Raw genomic sequence first — 22,127 nt, 5'->3', positions numbered from 1 at the left:
ATAAGACCCTGACTCTTGGTGGGACATTACAATATGATTGACATTGGAGAGGTACCAAATAGCCATTTGGGTTGTTGCAATGATTTGAACCTACACGTACACATACCAACATTGAATTTTATTATGCATCATCATTATTTGTCTATTAAACTATGCCATGTTAACATCACAATTGACGTGGCCTCTATTTAAATCCGTTAAATGTAATTATTGCATGAATTCCAAACTAAGTATAGCAGACTGGAAGTTATTATAGTGCAAAAGAAAGAAGCGATTGCACACTACCAAACAGTATTCACTTTCTCTGTAGGGATCTTTTCCATTGGGTTGCCTGTAACAGCGTTTTAACTCAATCTTTGACAAATTTTGATCATATTTTGACCCAAAAAGATGGAAAAATAGCTCTGATAAAAAAAAAAAACGAAGTTTCCCTTTAATGGCGTCTGTCTTTCTTGAAACAATTTCCGGGGCACGAGCTTGAGGACCGAGCAACGAGGACGGAGGAAACGGAATGAAAAGCAGGATGAGAATATCTGCGCAACTCTGAATGTTTAGAACACGTCCTTTTTGTGTCTCGATTGTTTTGAGTGGGTGGTGACCATAGTGCAGCTGCCAATAGCAAATGCAATGCTAGCTTGCTAGGTATTCTTCGGCAACATTAGTATCAGCCGATTTCAGGTGATGAGCGTTGAACCTTCGTCTTTAATTAATGTTTAAAGGTGTCAGCTTGAGTCGACTCTTGTAATATTTAACATTGAAAATCCACAAGTGATGAGGAGGGTCACGCTCTTTGTAAATGGAACTTCCCGCAATGGCAAGGTGTGTAACGTTTCCTGTTTTTGATTCGAATAACTAGCCTGAAACATTGATGTTAAAGCTACGTATAACACAAGCCTACTTGAACATGTGTAACATGTATCCATGTTGTCAACATAATTACTGTTTATACGCTAGTTATTGCTCTGTATTTTCTTGTACTTTGCTGAAGAGAGAAAAAGAGGAGACCAAATATCAGCAGGCTGGTTGCACATCATGTTTCATCTATTGCTTATAAAACCAAACTTGCCTGATAGAGCTGCCTCAATATTACGAAAAGTTCTGTGGAAAACTTACAAAGCTGCATTGACAGGTTGTTGCTGTGTACGGGACATTAGTCGACCTACTCTCAGTGGCAAGCAGCAAACTTGGGATCAAAGCCTCAAACATTTATAACGGGAAGGGAGGCCTCATTGACGACATAGCCCTCGTAAGGTGAAGTTATAACATATAGCCTATTAAACCTACCTCTGTGTATAGGCTACATACATTTTAAAGACCTTGCTAATTTTGAATGTATTGATCTTATTTTCAGGGATGATGATGTCCTTTATGTGTCAGAAGGGGACAGTTTTGTTGGTGAGAATGTTTTCACACAAATGTTGAATCGCTGGTTACGTATGTAACCGTGGTTCTACGACTGGTGGAAGACCGCCAGATGGCGCTTTACTGTGTGAAACCCCTTGCGCGTAGCCGCATCTTACCGAGAACTTAAGTTGTCACCTCGTGACGTATGACGTGACGTTGATGATATATATTGCCGTGCTCACGTCAGTCATTGCCTGGAGCTTTTCTCGCCAGAATCAGAGGCCCAAGTGACCAGTACATCTGGCGGTCTTCTACCAGTCGTAGAACCACAGTTACATACGTAACCAGCGTTCTACTTCCTTGTCTCCAGACCGCCAGATGGCGCTTTACTGTGTGGAAGACTTATGTCCAAGCTGTCACGAGGGCCCAAACACATGCATGGTGTCACTATTCACATGGCATAGGGCAAAGAACAATAAAAACCAGGAAACTTTGTTTTATTTACTTTTGTAACATTATGCACATTATGCATTTTACTATTGTTTGTTAACAGGCGGAGAGAAGGCTCACGCACACTCACAAACTTGAGCCGCTGCCATCCACAGCAGAGGTCAATTGAACAGGTGTAACAGTGCTCAAAACTGCCTGAACACAAGATTGGGAACTTGAAGCAACATTCAACCTGTAGAATCTGGAAAATGGAAATGCAGGGCAGCCCAAGAGGTCGACACAGATCGAGTGGAATGACATTTCACAGGATCCGGTGTATCACGACCGGCAGAAGCGTATGCATAAGTAATAGTTTCTGTAATCCAGTGGGCTAATCTGTCCTTTGACAAAGCTGACCCTTTACATCGGTCACTATAACACACAAACAATTGGTCAATGGCCCACCAAGCCCCCGTGGCTGCCACATATTGCCTTAGTGCTCTGACAGGGCAAATGTCTGCGTTCTGCGTATTGTCAAAAGGGCACAAAGAAGGAATTGTAACAGGTCGGTTGACAAAATCTGGACCTAAAACTTTTGGCAGGAATGCAGGATTCGGCCATAACGTTACTCGTGAGTACTCTGGCCCCCACTGCAGACACTGTGGGCTGACAGAAAGAAGTGCAACTCACTAACTCTTCTTGCAGAAGCAACTGCAAGCAAGAAAGCCGTTTTCATTGAGAGCCATTTAAGGTCTGCCTCCACCAAAGGTTCATAGGGGAAGAGAAGTAAACTGTTCAACACAGTATTGAGATCCCACTGAGGGACCGGACATTTACGAGGTGGGTTCAAACGCCTTGCACCTTTCAGGAAGGCCACTATCATCATGTGCGTTCCTACTGTAGACCCTTCAATTGAGCCTCTGTAGGCCGAAATTGTTGCCACATACCCTCTCAGGGTGGACGCAGAGCGACCAGCCTCCAATAGACCCTGCAGAAAATTCAAGATGTCTGCCAATGAGCATGTTTGTGGTACAATGTTACGCTCAACGCACCAAGTTGAAAAGTACCTCCATCTAGTACTATACAGCAAGCGTGTGGACGGGGCACGAGCAATTAGAATAGTGTCCCTGACCCCTTGTGAACAGTCCAATATGTCGCATGACCTCCCAAGGGCCAGACCCAAAGCTTCAGTTTCCGCGGTTGATGATGCCACAGACCGCCATTCAATTGGGTCAACAAGTCTGCCCTGACCGGTAGTGGGCTGGGCGGCCCCGTCAGGAGCACCTTGAGAAGATAAAACCAAGGGCTGTGGACACGATATGGTGCCACCAGAAGTGCTGGTTGGTTGGCTATCCGTATCCGCTGGAGCGTCTGCCAAAGTAATGGAAACGGCGGGAATGCATATAGCCTCAGATTTGGCCAATGTTGGGCTAACGCATCTGGACCCAGGGACCCTGGTTCGTCCCGCAGTGAGAACCACCTCGGGCAGTGGGTCGTGTCCCTGGTCGCAAACAGATCTACCTCTGCCTGCCCATAGGTGTTCCAGATCATCTGAACAACCTTCTCGTTCAGGCGCCACTCCCCCATGAGGGGGCCGCCCCGGGACAAGACATCGGCCACACAGTTCTTTTTCCCGGGCACATGAATTGCCCTCAGCGACAGCAAGTGTGCATCCGCCCACAGCCAGATTTGTCTGGTCAGGCGATTCAGCATCGGGGACCTCGTCCCCCCCTGATGGTTGATATGGTAGACTGTTGATGTGTTGTCGGACCGAACAAGAACATGTTTGTGTTCCAACTGTTCTTTGAAGTGCTGCAGTGTAAGCCAAACTGCATGCAGCTCTAGATAGTTGATGTGGCAGGCCTGAAGCCTGCCCGCCATACGCCGTGTACTCCCTGATGGCTCCAAACCCCACCCCAGCCGTTCTGACTGGCGTCTGTGGTGATGACCTCCCTCCTTGCTGGAGGTGGCCTCAGCGGAACCCCCCTAAGGAGGAAAGACCTTATCGTCCACTGGCCTAGAGAGGAAGCCCCCTTGGGGGTGATGCTCACTAGCACCCTTTTCTGTGTTTGGGCTGAGAGCCTCTTGGTCTTCAGCCAGTATTGGAAGGGCCGGAGATGTAGCCTCCCTAGCGTCACAACAGGCGTTGCTGCAGCCAGCATGCCTGCAAGGCGTAGCAGCACACAGTACCGCACAGTCTGGCTTGATCTGACACGCATCGCCAGACCCAATATATTGCGAACTCTTTCCTGAGTAAGGCACACACGTTCGGTGGTCGAATCTAACCGGATACCTATGAAGTCTATTGACTGGCAGGGTTCCAGTTTGCTCTTGTTGAAGTTCACTTTCAGGCCAAGAGCTGAGACATGGCGGAGCAGTGTTTGAGCATTCAAACTGACCTGATTTGGGGACCCGGCGCAAATCAGCCAGTCGTCCAGATAAGGGAGGATACGAATGCCTTGGCGGTGTAAGGGTGCCAGGGCCTCGCGTATGCATTTTGTGAATACCTGGGGGGCTAATGATAGCCCGAAAGGTAGAACCTTGAATTGGAATGAGCGACCTTCGAAGTGAAAACGAAGGAAGAGGCGGTGCTGAGGGGCGATGGGTATATGGAAAAAAGCGTCCCTCAGATCTATTGTAATGAACCAGTCTCCTGGCTCCACGGAATGAACAACATCTGACGTACGCAGCGTACGAAAGGGCAGCTGCTTGAGGTAGGCGTTCAGACGCCGTAGGTCTAGTATTGGTCGAAGACCACCGTCTTTTTTGGGCACAATAAAGTAAGTGGAGAACATTCCCCGTTGTTCCTGGGGGTCTATCTCCTCGATAGCATCCTTGTGTAGGAGGGATTGAATCTCTGACAACAAAGCGGAGCGTATTTCCGGTCTTGACGCCCGTGTGGGGCGTACGCCAGAGTTCAGAGGGGGCCGGCGGCGAAATTGGAGGCGATAGCCATTTGCAAGTGTGTCGAGGACCCATGGGTTCGATGTTGTGGAGTCCCAGCACTCCAGTTGTTGAGGAGTGAAACACCCTGCCATCGGCCGCGTACCCTCAGTCTCGTGCCTGTGCACCCTGTGTAGGTTTGGGGGGACGGCCATAAGCAGTCCGGTCTGTCCTCTGAAAGGACGGCGAGGGTCTGCCACGCCCTCCACGTTGAGCAAAGCCGTGGTTCGGCTGTCTCCTGTATGGTTGTTGGTTGGCAGCCGGTGTATTACGGTGGAAAGAGGGGGCGCCACGAAACGTAGGTGGTGGCGGCGGCAGTGGGCGCTTGAAAAATACTCTCGGTTTCACATGCTGAGAGCGAGTTTCAGACGCAACTTTACGGCGGTCCAGAGCCTCCTGGGCAGCTGGGCCAAACACCTGGCCAGGGGCCAGAGGCAGCTGCCGTAACACATTCCTAGCAGCATCTGGAAGAGGAGACTGTGCTACCCAAATCTGCCTGCGGGCTTGAAGTAGCAGCCCCATTGATTTTCCACATTGCTTAGCCAGCGCTCCCACACCCTGAAGTGCTCTATCTACTAACTCAGATGCTGCAGCATCTGAGGATGGCTGCAGTGTTGTCTGCAGAGCAAGCAGGACTTGAGTCATGGTGTTAAGGACCCGTCCAATCGTTGCCTGTGTATTATATGCTCTGCATACTAAGTTGTCAGTACGCCTACATTCAGGGCTAGGGCATCGTGGGTCGGCGCGAAGAGCCTCGTCAGGTGAGACGACCAAGGAGACCACTGCCGATTCCACTGGAGGCATAGACCCAAGGCCTGGAGAGCCTGGTTCTGCCATGGACGCCAAGAGTCTAGTGGGGCGATCCATCCTGCTAGTGTTTGCATCCTTTAAGGCCTCAGCGAACATCTTTATAAAGTCCTCACAGTGTGGAACGAACAGGTCATTGCCGCGCGCGGAGAGCCGGCAGAGGCGGTTCGTCTGTGTCATAAGCTGGGGAAGAGGTTCCACATTGAGTTTTGCCAGAGCCATACGGATGGCTCCTGTTAGAGTGGAGCTGAGCGCTGAAGGCTCCGTTTCATCCTCTTACTCCCTGCCACTTTCTGTCACAGAAGAGTCAAAAGCATGATCCCCCGGAAGTGGCAGCAAGAGAGACCGCATCCACCTCCCTGTTCAGAAGAGAGTCTGGCTGCGATGCAGGTATGGAGGCATCGTCACTTCTCTGAAAACTGGGCTGCAGGAGATATGATGGCTGCATGTTCAGAAGTAAGTCCTTAGTCTGTGTAACACTCTCAGTGAGTTCATCGACCCTACGTGTCAGAACTTCAGAGCGTTTGGGCTTCTTTGTCTTGACGAGGGCGTGTGGCGCTGCTATGCGTTTAGCCCCACGCTCATGGACAGGTTTAGAGGAAAGGAGGCAGTCCTCATTTCCATCCAGCCCTGCTAGGCGTGCCTGTCGCTGTTGCATGGTGAGCTGGCTACAATCAATGATCAATACCCAAGCAACTAGGGCAGCGATCATGTGGATCCTCTAGGCCCATGGGCGCACTGCACAGAGAACACCAAGCCATTCCTGCTTAACTGTAGTGTAGGTTAGTGTGGTGCTGGAATGAGCACACAACACTTGATATAATAACTTCAATAATATAGTAATTGTTAAATAATTACACTATTTAATAATCGTCAGTAAATAGTGTAATCCCAATCAGCAGTAGGCTAATCGCTGTTCAGTTCCGTCTACAATAACGCAGGAATGTCGTTACAGAGTTATCTGGTGCCGGGGGCTGAACACCGGCTCTTTGCCGTAGCGGAGTTTAAAACACACTGAATCACCAATAATCTGCGCCAGGGATGGAGGGCGCACTTATAGTCCAGTAACGTTATGGTGTAGCTGCACTTGCACCGTAACAGTTGAAAGAAAAAACACACTGAATCACTATTAATCTGCACCGGTGACGGTGTGTAGCTGGATGTGCACCGGGACTGGGCGCCAGCAGTTCACCTAGTAGCGTTAGTGCTAGACCGGTGTGGTGGGTCTGAAGCACTCCAGTACTTACCTGATGTAACCGCGTTGGGAGCGTTAACAGGGAAAAAAACTTTATTGTATGTTAGACAACGTGATGATGCCGGGGTGTGGGCAACACACGTTGAGGAATGCTAGTTTACTTAGCGCCAGACCGGTGTGGTGGGTCTGCGCTCGGGGATATATACTCACCAATAACTAGCAATTCCGTAAGACAAGAAACAATTTAGCGTCGAAGCAAAAGCAAGCTGTGGAAGCCAGCTGTTGGAGATATACTCCGAAGTTAGCTGTTCCGCAATCACAGTAGAGATAATAATCTGTTCTCAGCAAGGGCGAGAAAACGAAAGGCAATGACTGACGTGAGCACGGCAATATATATCATCAACGCCACGTCATACGTCACGAGGTGACAACTTGGGTATAAGTTCTCGGTAAGATGCGGCTACGCGCAAGGGGTTTCACACAGTAAAGCGCCATCTGGCAGTCTGGAGACAAGGAAGTAGAACTACATAGGCTATGGGTAGTTCGGTGAATGTACTATGGTAAATGTAATCAGTAGGTATAGATGAAAACATTTGCTAGAACAGTTATTTTCTCTACTACACCTTTATGTACATGTCTCTGATTCTAGATCCACAGGAAGATTGTGAGGATCATGGAGAATTTCCCATTCAGGCTCACACTGACTGGTTGACCCTGAATGTCGGCGGACGTTGTTTCACCACAACAAGGTAATGGTATTTCATGGGCCAGTTACTTTAACTCACGGCAGGAAAGCCCAGAAATATACCCGCTTGCCTTCCAATCCACAGCCAACACCGAAAAAAATTACTTCAAGACTTCAAACTCTGAGACAGCATACTGAGAATACAAAATATTATTATGTGCAGCATCCTTTCTTTTGTTGCAGGAGCACCTTGGTAAGCAAGGAACCAGACAGTATGCTGGCCCATATGTTCCGAGACCAAGGTAAGACGTGATGTGGCCCATGGCGGCCCACGGAAGCCATTTGCTTGTCAGAGATCATCAACATAATTAAGCGCTTTGGTCTGTGGTTTTGCTCATTTAATTGTGTTTGGACCAGATGTTTGGGGAAACAAACAAGATGACCAGGGTGCATACCTCATTGATCGCAGTCCAGACTACTTTGAGCCCATTCTTAACTACCTCAGACACGGCCAGTTAATTATCAATGAGGGCATCAATCTTCGGGGTAAGTGTGGGACTTCCTTAGTTATTATTAGTAGATATGAGCCCAAACTCAATCTACCTTGGAGCAAAACTGAAAATAGTAGCTGCTCTGACTGACACTCACTACAAGAGATCCTGTTAGGTGTGTTGGAGGAGGCCCGCTTTTTTGGAATGGAGGAGCTTGCTGAGCAGCTGGATGGCTTGATAAAGGTTTGAAAAAGGCTTAAAATTCAAACATGATATCTTTAGCGACTCCACCAGTGATGCTTGTCCTGATCTGGTACGTAAATTCTCCCAGAATTCCCAGCCTGCTGATGATCATTCACCAATCTCCCGCAAAGAGCTGGTGCGCTTCCTGCTGGCCACACCCACTAAGTCTGAGCTACGCTGCCAGGTACGGAGAAGTTATTCTGGAATGTTGATTTATTACAGGTTTCATTTTTAAGCCATTGTTTACCCATGATGGTTGGACTAGTTGATAATGACCTGACTTACACAATGACACACATAGATGTCCACATATACCTGGAAGCTGCCAGGAACATCCCTAGTCCCTTACTAATGGCTGTTGGAGTAATAGTAAGTTTTTAAGTCATGGACACGTGACCAAAATTGACAAGCAAGAGAAGAGCACTGCCATCCTCAGCTGATTTGGGATCCAAATTTGCTACAACCTAACTGTACTGGCAAACCTGATTTTAGTGTTTTAACTGGATTTAAAACGAACTTGCTTTGAAAACTAAGTTAACTAAAATTACTCCAAAAACTGAGCAGCCAAGGTGGTGGATTCAGGAGCAGCTGATTAGTGAAGATAGCCTTGTGTTCAGCTCCATAAAAATGTTATGCAAGTCTCACAAATCACACATCTGACATCTTAGACAAAGCATGCAAAGTTTGTGGTGGTAAATAAACTTCTTGTTCATCTCCTGCTCATTCTTCAACTGTCATTTTAAACATTTTAAATCCAATTCTTTTATACAGTTTACCATTTCAAAAGAATCATGTTTCACTTTTCACATGTTTATTCAGGGTCTGAATTTCAATGGGACTGACCTCTCCCGTCTTGATCTGCGCTACATTAATTTTAAGATGGCCAACCTCAGCCACTGCAACCTCACTCACTCTAACCTCTGTGGTGCCAACTTGGAGCGGGCAGACCTGTCATATTCCAACCTAGATGTAAGCTCATCACACTTATGCTTAAAATCCTAATACCAACACATCACTCAGAGAACTTTCTTTAAAGCCTTGAGTTTCTGTGAGTCTTTGAGACATAACCTTGTTTATTTTTGTCTATTACCTATGTTTAATGGCCGGTCTGTAAGCAATGTTTAATGGTTTGCACATTTCCAGGGTGCCAATTTGCAGGGTGTAAAAATGCTCTGCACCAATGCAGAAGGTGCCACCTTGAAAGGCTGCAATTTTGAGGATCCCGCTGGCCTCAAGGCAAATTTGGAAGGTGTGTGTGAAATTTTTAACTCCTAGACATTGGCAACTTATGACATCTAAATGGTCTGTACTGTGTTGTATTGCTGTTACTGATGTTCTCTTAGGTGCCAACTTGAAAGGAGTAGAGATGGAGGGCAGTCAGATGACTGGCATCAACCTCCGTGTGGCCACACTGAAGAATGCCAAACTGAAGAACTGTAACCTACGAGGTGCCACCCTTGCAGGGACGGACTTGGAGGTAAGAGCAACCCTTTTACATACATTCTGGACATCAACGGGTATTATGTACAGGTCAATGATACAGATCTGGGGCCGTATTCACAAAGAATCTTAGGGCTAAAAGTAGCTCATAAGTGGCGAATTTAGGAGAAACTCCTAAAAATAATGGGCGTGTCAGTCTTAAATGTAGGACTCCTAATTTTTTTTACTAAGAGCAATTCACAAAATATTTTATCCCTAAAAGTAGCACCTAAGTCTAGGACAGCTTAAAACTCCTCATGAGGACTCCTAAATCACAATCAAGACCTATTCACAAAAAATCGTAAGATGGCTGCAGCCGACTTGGAATTGATAAAAGACATTGCTTAAACCGTGAAGGTATTAATATTGTCGTAGAATTAGCGCGGGATGCAATGACGCCTTTAAACAACGATGTGTCCCGAAGTGAAATGTTTGGAAACATAAAGATAGCCTATTTGGCTTCGCGGAAAACGCAAATGACGACATTGGGAATCATCAGTCAGCCGTTTAATTCATCAAACTATCAACGCACTGTAGACCCCACATCATCCAACAGTTTATCCAGTTGCTTTTGGACAATCGCCTATTACACAATATCAAAGTAAATTCCATGGCGATCGCAGGAATGTCCAGTGACGGGACACACATTACAATAATTAGTCCACCGTGGCCTGGATGTACCGATGACTCGTGCATCTCAGCGGAGAGCGGTCGCAGGTTTTTGAGAACTTACCAGCTGGATGCCGCTGGGGTGACAGTGGCTATTGGTCCTGGGACCAGTAGGCTTTCGCTTAGGCTACGGTTCACGTTCGTTTCGCTTTGATCAATTAAGATTGGAGGGCTTGAAGGGCCGTATGTGCTGATATTTGAAGTGGTCAAGGGCTGGAAATATAATAGCCTAACAGTTTGCTGGGTGCTTTAATTATTTCTGCCTTGATTACATGCAATTGCCATATTATATATTGATCGCTTTCTAATTATCTTATCGTGCAAAGTGTCATTCCCGTTGGATGCACAAACTTGTCATCATGCGTGTGCATTCTGCTAACTGCACTGTCCATACAGTGGGGAAAATAAGTATTTGAACCCCTTGCGATTTCACAAGTTTGGCCACTTGCAAAGAAATGTGTGATCTATAATTGTAATGGTAGGTGTATCTTAACAGTGAGAAACAGAATATCAACAAAAAAATCCAGAAAAATGCATTTTATAACATTTATGACTTTATTTGCATTTGATGCAAAAAATAAGTATTTGAACCCCCAAAACTGACTGACAAAAATGTCTTAGTACTTGGTGGAATAACCCTTATTGGCAAGCACAGACGTCAGACGTTTCTTGTAGTTGGTCACCAGGTTAACAAACATCTCAGGAGGGATTTTGGTCCACTCCTCTTTCCAGATCCTCTCCAAATCTTTAAGGTTGTGTTTTCAATGGGAGGGAATGAGGGAATGAGGTTCAAGCCCAATATTCCACGTTACATGGCCCCATCCATAGTCCCCTTGATGCGGTGGAGTCGTCCTGTACCCTTGGCAGAGAAACAGCCCCAAAGCATAATGTTTCCACCTCCATACTTGATGGTGGGTATGATGTACTCTTGGGGTCATATTCAGCATCCCCCCCCCTGTCAAACACGGCAAGTCGAGTTGATGCCAAAGAGCTTGATTTTGGTATAATCTGACCACATTCTGTCTCCCAATCCTCCCTAGAATCATTCAAGTGTGCAATGGTAAGCTTCAGATGGCCCTGTACATGCGCTTCCTTGAGCAGGGGGACCTTGCGAGTGCTGCAGTACTTCAAAAAAATTACGGTGTGGTGTGTTGCCAATGGTTTTCTTGGTGACTCTGGTCCCAGCTGCCTTGAGATCATTCACAAGCTCCCCCTGTGTAGTTCTGGGGTTATTCTGCACCTTCCGAATGATCACTGATTCCGCACGAGGGGATATCTTGCATGGAGCCCCAGACCTAGAGCGGGTGACAGTTGTTTGGTGTTGCTTCCATTTATGAATAATCGCACCAATAGTTACCTGCTTCTCACCAAGCTGCTTGCCGGTGGTTTTGTAGCCCATTCCAGCCTTGTGCAGGTCTACAATCTTACCTCTGACGTCCTTGGACAGCTCTTTGGTCTTGCCCATGGTGGTGAGGTTGAAGGTGTGAAGTATGATTCTTTGGACAGGTTTCTTTTATACAGGTCACCAGTTGAGATCAGGTATACCTTGTTAGACCTAATGAGGACTAATCTGTGTGCTTTTTGGGCACATAACTGGCCATTGGGAGCCAGAATTCTTGCTGTTTGCTTGGGGGTTCAAATACTTATTTTTTGCATCAAATGCAAATAAAGTCATAAATCTTATAAAATGCCGTTTTCTGGATTTTTTTTGTTGATATTCTGTTTCTCACTGTTAAAATACACCTACCATTAAAATTCAAGATCACACATTTCTTTGCAAGTGGCCAAACTTGCGAAGTCGGCAGGGGTTCAAATACTTATTTTCCCCACTGTAACTATTTAATATGACTTAATTTGAAGCCTAGGTTATTCTCTTATTTTCAGTTGATATAGTGGGATTGTTAGAGGGACGTCACGAATGAGTTTTTAATGAGAGAGCCTGTCAACAACCAATCACCGTCCTCACCCCTTCTAAACTTGTGCATGAGAATCGACGTCATCCATAGCAACGGAGTTTTTATCTTAAGCTTAGGAGTTGGTATTATCCTTAGTATGTGTAGGTCTCAGAGCCGTTGTGAATCACTTTTAAGAAATTACTCCTACGTAAAAGGTTTTAGCGTGAGTTAGGAGCACTCCTAGTGGTAAGATAAAAGGCTTTGTGAATACGGCCCCTGAGCTTTATTGGAATTTAGAGCAAAAAAAAAGAAATAAGTGTCATGCGAACCGGAAAGGAAATTGCTGAACAGGTGTCCCTGTGCTTGCATTTTCAAATAAATGTACACAACGTGTATATTCATCTGGAAGATTCTTTTTATGGAGTATTTGCTCATCTGGAATAGATGTGAAGTTGAGATGACTGTGGTTTGATGTCAAATTGATGTCAATTCAAAATACCAGCTTTGTCTTTTTGAATATGATTAGCACTTTTGCTGAGATTATGATTATGATAGTGATGGTCTATTACAGTTTTCTCCATTGCTTTGGCCCAATTCTTGAAACAGAAATTACAGTCTCAAATCATTAAATACATTTGCCAAAATGACCTAGATGGTTTAGCAAAAAACACTTAGGCACACCTGCAAAAAGCCATATCTCTCCTAAAACAGGCAACTCATCAGTCAAAACTAATTCCTTTTCTCATACAAATAGTCAATGCCCCCAAAATGAAAAGTCCCTTTGGCATTGTTTAAACTCTGAAGGTCAAAACGTTTAGATATTTTGTCAGTATGGCAGTGGACCATAGAAATATCCCTCATGTGCACATTTCAATATTGGCTCAGTCCTTTGACACTGAATGTTTACTGCAGTAGATGTTTTCCTTCCAGAATACTTTGTGTATCAAACAGAAAAAAAGAATAATTCAAGAGTAGCCTACAAGGTAGCACTCATACTGCACTCATACTGCCATGGAAATTGTTACAGTTATTGCCATACATCGTGGTTACAGTAACAGAAAATGTGTACAGCACAATATACTGTCATCCAATAAGCACATCAAATCTAAAAGTATGTATAGCCTACACTAACAACACATACAGTAAGAAAGTAAAGCAAAGCTGGAGTTTTACTAGTTGTCATCCTCACTCTCCTGCTCATCCTCATGCTCCTGTCTGTCTGGGCACAAATTTTCATCCACATCACATCTGATGTTCTCCCTTGATATGCAACGGGGGGAAATCGACGTGAAGGCCGCAACCATCCCCTACACTGATCTGCTGTGACATCATCACAAGCAGATTCCATTGCCTGGAGCAGGGACCTCTGGTTTTGAGCCCGATGTTCATAGACCCTAGCCTGGATACCAGCCTGAACTCCGCCCACAAAATTTTTGGTCTGGGAGATTCAGTCTGGACTTGAGCTAGTTGGGAGAGATTCAACGTCTCGGAAAAGTGATCTGACCAATCAAATTGTAAGGGCGGGCTTTATACGTTGATGGACAGATGACCAACCAACGCTTGAGTTGATTAGATAGATAGAATATACATCGAACAAAGATGGCGCCGTCTCGGGAGCTTAATGGGACATATTTTATATGATTTAAGCTATCTACACGACTTTTTTTATGTCTACATTGACTCGGTTAGTTGTGTTTGTGCAACACGAATGTTGCCGAGGATTGTAGGTCTTAACTGAAGCACTCTAGACCATTATTGATAAGTTATGCTAACGCGTAGACAAAAAAAAACATTGAAACAAATGGTAGCTAGCTATAGCCTTGCTGCTAATAAGTACGTGAGCAGGCATATCTCACAGATATTGATAGCGCATTCATTTTGAAAGAGGAACAGAGAAACACGATCAAGGCATTTGTCGATCGAAAATATGTTTTTGCCGTCCTTCTTACGGGATCCGGTAAAAGTTTTAATGTATCAGATGGTCATACTATGTTGCTCTGATTAGTTGTAGGTATCCAATTGAGCGAAGAGGCATTTTTTTTCTTGGTTCGTTGAAACACGCCCCATAATCACAGCCCAATGGCTCAGCATCAGACTCATATTCTGACTAGAATTATGAGTATGACATCGTCAGGCTACATAGACCCTCCACCTCCATGCAAAAAAAACCTCCTCAATAGGATTGAGTATTGGGGAGTAAGGTGATAAAAGCACAGCATTCTTGGATGGGCCGTGAACCACGCCCTGATGAGCGGGCCACGGTGGGAGCTTACATTGTCTCACACAGAGACAAATGTAGGCAAGTGAGGCCCTACCAAACCCAAATAAGATTGGAGTGCAGGTGGTCCAAGAACACCTGGAGCCTCTGGGTATTGTATGGGCCAAGACTGGGACTGTGGGTGACTACACCATTCTCTACCACACATGGTGATTTTACCCCTGCACTGGCCTGGGACAGCCACCGTTGCTCCTCTGCTTCCTCCTCTTCCTCGAACAGGCAGTTGCCCTTAGTTGTTTCTCTGGCCAGGTGCTTCCATGTTCATAAATTGTACTGAACTTGGTCAAGCTCTAGATATTTGATGGAAGCATTTATACTCCTGGATAGGACCTGTCAGCTAACTAAACTTACTGTGTGATTGGTGATCGGATGTGTAGATCTCCCCCTTGATTAGCAAAGTTCTAGTTGCACCTGAAAATGATGCATATTACAGTATATAGCATGATGTTTATCATGGTATTATGTGCCTGAAATATTTAGACAGTGGAGTGAACTATTGTGCAGGTGATGATGTACACAAGGGAATTATGCCAACATGTTTTGCAGAGAACAACAACTTGACTGAGAAGCATCAGTCAGTTTAGACCAGCAAGATAAATTCAATTGGTAATTGGGCTAATGGAATGGAATTGAACCTAACCATTTTCAAAGTTGTACTACCTCATTTGAAAATTGTGCAAACTTAGGCAATTGTACTTGTAGTTTACAAGGATGTGCTAATACAATTGCAATTTGATTAAAAGAATGAGTAATGCCAATCTGTTGTGAACAAGTGCCCAGTGGTTTGGAGGTTTGCACGTGTTGTTTTGAGAATATCATTTCTGTTTCGTGAAATGATCCAAAGCAATGGAGAAAAACTGTAATAGTCTGCGCCCTCTTGTGGCCAAGTGGGAGTTGACAGTACAGTGGTAGCATGGCTGCCCTCCATTCAGTCGATCTGCTACCTGCTACTGCTCCACCTGACCGTTACCTTTATCAAGTGGCAGAAGCACCACTACACTGACTTAGCACCTACATGGAGATGCACTGACAGGGGCTGTGAGGCCACCCCAAAGGGGGCGCTAGCGAGTGAAAGTGCCTGTGCTGACCAGTGCCCTATTGCCCCTGCGTCCACTTAACGCCGCGGTTGGATTCACCACATCTGGGGAGACAACCGTTCTTTTGTCCCTTCTCCACTGAGAAACACCATGTTCCCTAATGATAGGAATGGGAATGAACGACGCAGAAATAAATCTATGGAAAAATGATCCGTGGTAACAATAGATTGGCACCAAAAATACGTTCTAAAGTGATAATATTAAAACTACTGGTACGGAATCTAATTCTAACTATGGGTCTGGTTCCATAACCGGAGCCAGTGACTTTTTTCTTTTTTCCACAATTTGTTGGTAAAAGGAGGATTCTGGTTTGCACACATCTGGATTAGTCACTTAGTGCGTGGTCACTAGTGTCTCAGTTGTCACACAAAAATATAAAAAGCCTTCAATGATCAGTGTGATGCCCGTCTGTCCTGTGTCCAAAGCCTGACTGAGAATACAGTGGGGAAAATAAGATGGTATTTGAACCCCTGCCGATTTTGCCAGTTTGGCCACTTGCAAAGAAATGTGTGATCTAGAATTGTAATGGTAGGTGTATTTTAACAGTGAGAAACAGAATATCAACAGAAAAATCCAGAAAACTGCATTTTAAAACATCTATGACTTTTTATTTGCATTTGGTGCAGAAAATAAGTATTTGAACCCCCAAGCAAACAGCAAGAATTCTGGCTCACAATGGCCAGTTATGTGCCCAAGAAGCACACAGATTAGTCCTCATTAGGTCCAACAAGGTACACCTGATCTCAACTGGTGACGTGTATAAAAGAAACCTGTACGAAGAATCATACTTCACACCTTCAACCTCACCACCATGGGCAAGACCAAAGAGTTGTCTAAGGACGTCAGAGATAAGATTGTAGACCTGAAACAGGCTGGAATTGGCTACAAAACCATCGGCAAGCAGCTTGGTGAGAAGCAGACAACTATTAGTGCGATTAATTGTAAATGGAAGCAACACCAAACATCTGTCACCCGCTCTAGGTCTGGGGCTCCATGCAAGATATCCCCTCATGTGGTATCGGTGATCATCCGAAAGGTGCAGAATAACCCCAGAACTACACAGGGGGAGCTTGTGAATGATCTCAAGGCAGCTGGGACCACATTCACCAAGAAAACCATTGGCAACACACTACGCCTTAATTTTTTGACGCACTGCAGCATTCGCAAGGTCCCCCTCCTCAAGGAAGCACATGTAGAGAGCCACCTGAAGTTTGCCAATGAACACTTGAATGATTCTAAGGAGGATTGGGAGACGGGATGTGTTCAGATGAGACCAAAATCAAGCTCTTTTGCATCAACTCGACTTGCCTTGTTTGGACGGGGAAGAATGCTGAATATGACCCCATCCCCACCGTCAATGAAATGATGAAACCTTGGGTCTAAATGCAAACCAGTCAGACATCATTGCATTCACATCACTTTTGGCCCGTAGAAGAATTTTGTTAGTTTGGAAATCTTCTACTTCCCCATCAGCTTCGGTCTGGCTGAAAGATGTAATGTTTTTTCTAAAGCTGGAGAAGATCAAATTTACACTCTAGAGGGTCTGTGGAAAGGTTCTATTTGAAGTGGGAATAGTTTTTGGCGTATTTTGAAAGTCTGAAAGAGTTGCCCACTGGGTGAGTGTCCCTAATTGTAACTGAGACCCTCCCCCTGTCTATCCTTTCCTAGACGTTTATTTATTTATTTTCTATCTATTCATTGCCTATTTATTTATCGCTTATTTTTATTTTTTTCCTATTGATATTTGATCGCCTCACAGAATGGTTGACGCATTGTAAATATTTACTATATTTGAGCCAATAAATGTGTTATGGACATATGAGGGCCTATGTTTTGGAAGAATATTGATGCTTAGCTGTAAGAATGTACATTCATGACTGAGAAATGTATTTTGTTTTTGTTTTTATGAACATACTGACTGCCAAGAGGTGTATGGGGAGGGTGGGTCTTGTTCGTGTTTAAAAAATGAATGAAAACATGGAGGAAAAATGCTTGAGATACTGCTTGAGAACCTGTATTGTGCAATTCCTTCAATAAATAAATAATTAAAAAAGAAAAAGAAAACGCAACCTTGAGGATCTGCAAAGAGGAGTGGACCAAAATCCCTCCTGAGATGTGTGTAAAGCTGGTGACCAACTACAAGAAACTTCTGACGTCTGTGCTTGCCAAGAAGGGTTATTCCACCAAGTACTAAGTCATGTTTAGCTAGGGGTTCAAATACTTATTTTCTGCATCAAATTCAAATAGTCATAGATGTTATAAAATGCAGTTTTCTGGATTTTTTTGTTGATATTCTGTTTATCACTGTTAAAATACACCTACCATTACAATTCTAGCTCACACATTTCTTTGCAAGTGGCCAAACTTTTGAAATCGGCAGGGGTTCAAATACTTATTTTCCCCACTGTAGTTATTGCTGTACTAACATGATTTTCTCTCTGAGGACTGCGAGTCAGATAGTGTCATTTTGGATAGGGATCTGTCAAAGTACTGAATGCCACTAAAAGAACAACACATTCCATTCTGGTATTTGCCGCTCAACTCTGATGATCGATGCATGTTAAAGTACATCCCTGTGTCTCAGACCTATAGATGTTACTTCATGACACAATTTCTTTTATTTATTGAACAGAGCAGAACTGATTGATTTAAAGGCCACTTTTTTATTCTCAAAAAAATTATTCTCAGCCTCCCATCTCCAGCCTTTCCAATGCTTAGCCCACTTCATCTCATACTGATCCACCCAGTCTTCACTCTTCAGCCCACTTTTCATCACAGACGGAGCTGCCCCAGCCACTCGCAACTGATTCTAGTAATTTCTGAAAACCGTCTATGAAATCCGCCACAGATCAAAATTCAGCATATTCATATAGGTGCTGCCACTACCGCCGCAATAGGGTCTATCCAATCAACAATACAGTTTCTGGGCCAACCACACGGCTCATATGCCTACCAACCATACATTTGTTCTTATCTGTCAGATGTACAACTCCGTCCACCATGCATTGGTTTCTTCTTAGATTTCCCCTCTGGTAGCGGCCTCAGATGCACTCTCTCTTGGGGTGTCAGCAGACATCGCACACATGATTTCCGCTATAGTCATGCCAGGCCCACGGCCAACTACCATGTAAAACGTGCTCCTTTTTAGTGCTCTAAATCAAGCATTCCGACGAGCAAACTAGTCAAATGCCAAGAAATTAACAACACAGCTAAACCCAGTTATTTGAAGCTCACTTCTGATGAATGTGTGGTAAAGTTTATAAAACATGATAATGCTGATAATTTAAAAAAGGTTCATTATTCCCCTCTGACATTTTTGTCTGCACTCTTCTTTGGAATGAAATTCACATTCTTTTGTTGTTTTCCCTTTCATCCCCCTCTCCCTCCATCCACCTCTCCCTCCCTCCCCCTCTCCCTCCCTCCCCCTCTCCCTCCCTCCCCCTCTCCCTCCTTCCTTCCCTCTGACAGAACTGTGACCTGTCCGGCTGTGACCTTCAGGAGGCTAATCTGCGAGGCTCCAACGTGAAGGGGGCCATCTTCGAGGAGATGTTGACTCCACTGCACATGTCTCAGAGTGTCAGATAGACGGTTGTTGTTCTCATCTCCACAGCTTTGCTCGTCCGTCACATCTCAGAGATCCACAGGCATTGGGTTCAGCCGGGTATCCAGAGCACTGCTGCCTGTTATTCTGCTGATCATGTGAAGATGTGCACAGTCTACTTTCCAAACAAGCTTCTACTGATTCTGCTTAAAACCTGTCGTGGATGACTTCGTTATGGCCTCTGTAGTTTTGCACTGATCTGAATGGTTTGATGTAGATAATCTTTGCATGTCATTATTCTGAGATAAGATCAAAATCCTGTACATTTGTCCCAGGAATAATGATTTCAAATAACAAACAAAGACGCTTATGCCGTAAGCCTGTACCTGAATGTAAAGTTGTTTTATATACGCAGCTGTAATACGCAGCTGTAAGAGCTTTAACCATCTCCCATGTTGAAATATTGAAAGCTTAAAATGAAATATCACTGTAGGATTGTGATAATAGTGAATCGTTTTGTGTTCAGTCTCTTTGGTAATGAATCAGCCTTTTTTGTGCTTTGTCCTGCTATTTTAGTGTCATGGTGTGTTTTTTTTCTGTGTTTTAATGTAGACAAACCAAAAATGGGTGTAGGTGCAAACGTGCTGTATTTTGTACTTTATTACAATGAATGTTTCATTTAAAAATAAATAAATAAAAGCACATATAAACATAAGTCTGTTTTCACTGTAGATGGCAAGACTGACTTTGCAGTGTTCTTTTAACAGTCCCTGCTAATCTTCACACTTTTGAAGCGGTTTACTATAGATGGCGACGAAGTGGTTGCAAAAGCTCAAGCAGTCAAACACTTTTCATCAGCAGGAATAAAGTGACACGTCGTCAGCTGGATTTAGTTCTAAAGTGGCCCTATTTTCTGTAGCACACATCCTTTTTAATAAATGGGATTTCCTCATTTACAGCGTACTCCTTTGTATTGCCTGATCAGTGGAAATGTCTGAATTTACAGCCAGCAGGGGGCAGCAGAATCTATGCTTTCTCTAGGAGCACCACCTGGCAGCCAGGTTCTATTTGAAAAGCAGATGTGGCACACACCTTGGGTGTAGGATCTGTCAAAGACATCCGGGTCAGTAGTTCAGCATGGGCGATAACTACTGTAGCAGACCGTGAACCCTGTTTGCCAGGATGTGCTGCCAAGATGATTGATTGACCAGAGGGCATGTGAAACAGGGTCTAGGTGGACAGATGACCACTCAGAAAAGAGGTTTGGACAAATAACTTGAGTATGGGGAAGCCCTTAATCTCCATGTAAAAGAAGAAAAGCCCATTCAGTAGAAGATGTACCACTTTGCTTGCAAATATGCAGTGGATATTATGAAAACATCCTCATGGTGAATGGCATTGTATGTGTACTGACAAAGGATGTTTACACTGTTGCACAAGTGCGTGTGTGTGTAAGAGGGAGAGAGAGAGTGGGGGGGACAGTGACATAGCTGATCATAAAACACCCCAGCGGTGTCTGTTTTTGGTGGTGTTAACAACCATCGCAAACAGATCCGCCGGTGTTGAACAGCAGGCCCATGTTTTCTCCACCGCCTCCTCCTCCTCCTCCTCCTCCATGAGGCCGCTTCCTCCGGCTGCACCCATGGCAGCTGCCGCTGAATCATTTCTACAGGCCTGTTTGTTTTGGATGGTCTGCCGGGCCAGTTCAGACCGTCTCCTCAGAGCAGTTCATCTGAATCATTTATACGGTTTCCTGTGCCTGGCCAGCCTAAAAGATGTACTCCTCCAGTCCTCCACATCTGCCTCCTTAGCACTGGGACAGGAGCCAGGGGAAGCCACTGCAGTTCTGCCCCCGCCCCCCCCCCCCAAGCTAAGGGATTCTGACTCTGATTGCTGGTACACTACTACCCCCGTCCCCAGGACACCACAAGGCTGGTCAGTTAAGCAAGGCGTGTGTTATTTCAGGTGGCTGACACGGGGGATGATTGCAGAGACACCAAGTTTGTTTTGACAAGATACGGTGTTGATTGGGGGGTTTGGTGGCTTGGGCCTTAATGGACATTATTAAGGGGGTGACAGAGTGATTATGTGTGGTTTGCACATGCATTCCTTTGGTAAAAGCATGCTGTCATGCAATATGGAAGTATTTTAGTAGTAACATTGTGCAACTTATGCAACCATAAGTCATTTCACTGTAGATCATGTGCACCAAAGTACCCCTGTTCTATCTGAGCATGCTAGCCTACTGCTTTAACATGCCTTATAGAGCAGAATTACATATATGCGTCAAATGAATAGTTTCAACCGGAATTAATATTCAACAAATCACAAACCAGAAGAAGACCATGCTTATTGTTTAAAGATGATTGGTGACATCTATTTTCTGAAATGATCATGGGGTTGCAAAATAGTTCTGCATTTCTCAAAGTGACCAAACCTAACATTTTCCCTTGTCAAACAAAAAAGAGGGGAAAGAAAATCACCCACACTTCCTCCCAATCTCTCTCTCTCTCTCTCTCTCTCATTTCCTAGGCTTGTTGAGTCACCGCAGCGAGTGGAGCTTTCGGAGCACGGTAAGAGCCTCCCCAGTGCACGCACTCAGCACACACACAGCCCACAGCTTAGCACAAGGCAGCCCACCACGCTTCCCTCCGCCTCACGCATGTGGTCCTCCTCTTGCTTCCTCCACCCACAGACCTGCCAGCGTCCGGCCTGGGGACAGACTGCCCCAGGAACACCCCACTCCTTTCCTGTGGGACACGGCTCGCTCGACCACAGTGTTATTAGGCCTAATGGCCATCTGGCTCTGGTTAAAATGCTTCATGGGTTATGGTGGCGAGAAGAACTGAGACATAGACAGTCTGAAAAGAGAAAGAGGGAATGAGAGACGGGGGGAAAAGAAAGAGAGAAATGGAGTGATTACACATGTGAGCAGGCTGTATTTGTATGCGGTTGGACCTGTTACACAGCCACGCATTGTACTTGGTGCACTTGTACAACATGCTAACTTGTGTCTTTTAGCGTTATGATT

The 22,127-nt window shown here is 44.9% G+C and overlaps 1 protein-coding gene across 1 annotated transcript; it reads left to right on the top strand.

The window, feature by feature from the left end:
• The first annotated feature begins 623 nt into the window (after window positions 1-623).
• kctd9b (potassium channel tetramerization domain containing 9b) lies at window positions 624-19,457 on the top strand. Its single transcript, XM_080848082.1, has 12 exons — window positions 624-819; window positions 1,130-1,251; window positions 1,352-1,395; window positions 7,368-7,467; window positions 7,647-7,705; window positions 7,821-7,949; window positions 8,070-8,137; window positions 8,226-8,321; window positions 8,957-9,106; window positions 9,281-9,386; window positions 9,481-9,614; window positions 19,024-19,457. Exons 1-12 carry the CDS (start codon window positions 772-774, stop codon window positions 19,138-19,140), a joined length of 1,173 nt encoding a protein of 390 aa, XP_080704208.1. The 5' UTR covers window positions 624-771; the 3' UTR covers window positions 19,141-19,457.
• The last annotated feature ends 2,670 nt before the right edge of the window (window positions 19,458-22,127 follow it).

The sequence above is a fragment of the Sprattus sprattus genome (genome assembly GCF_963457725.1).
Source record: "Sprattus sprattus genome assembly, chromosome: 11".
NCBI lineage: Eukaryota > Metazoa > Chordata > Actinopteri > Clupeiformes > Clupeidae > Sprattus > Sprattus sprattus.
The sequence above is the reverse complement of the archived record's forward strand: the minus strand, read 5'-3'. Positions and strand labels throughout refer to the sequence as shown.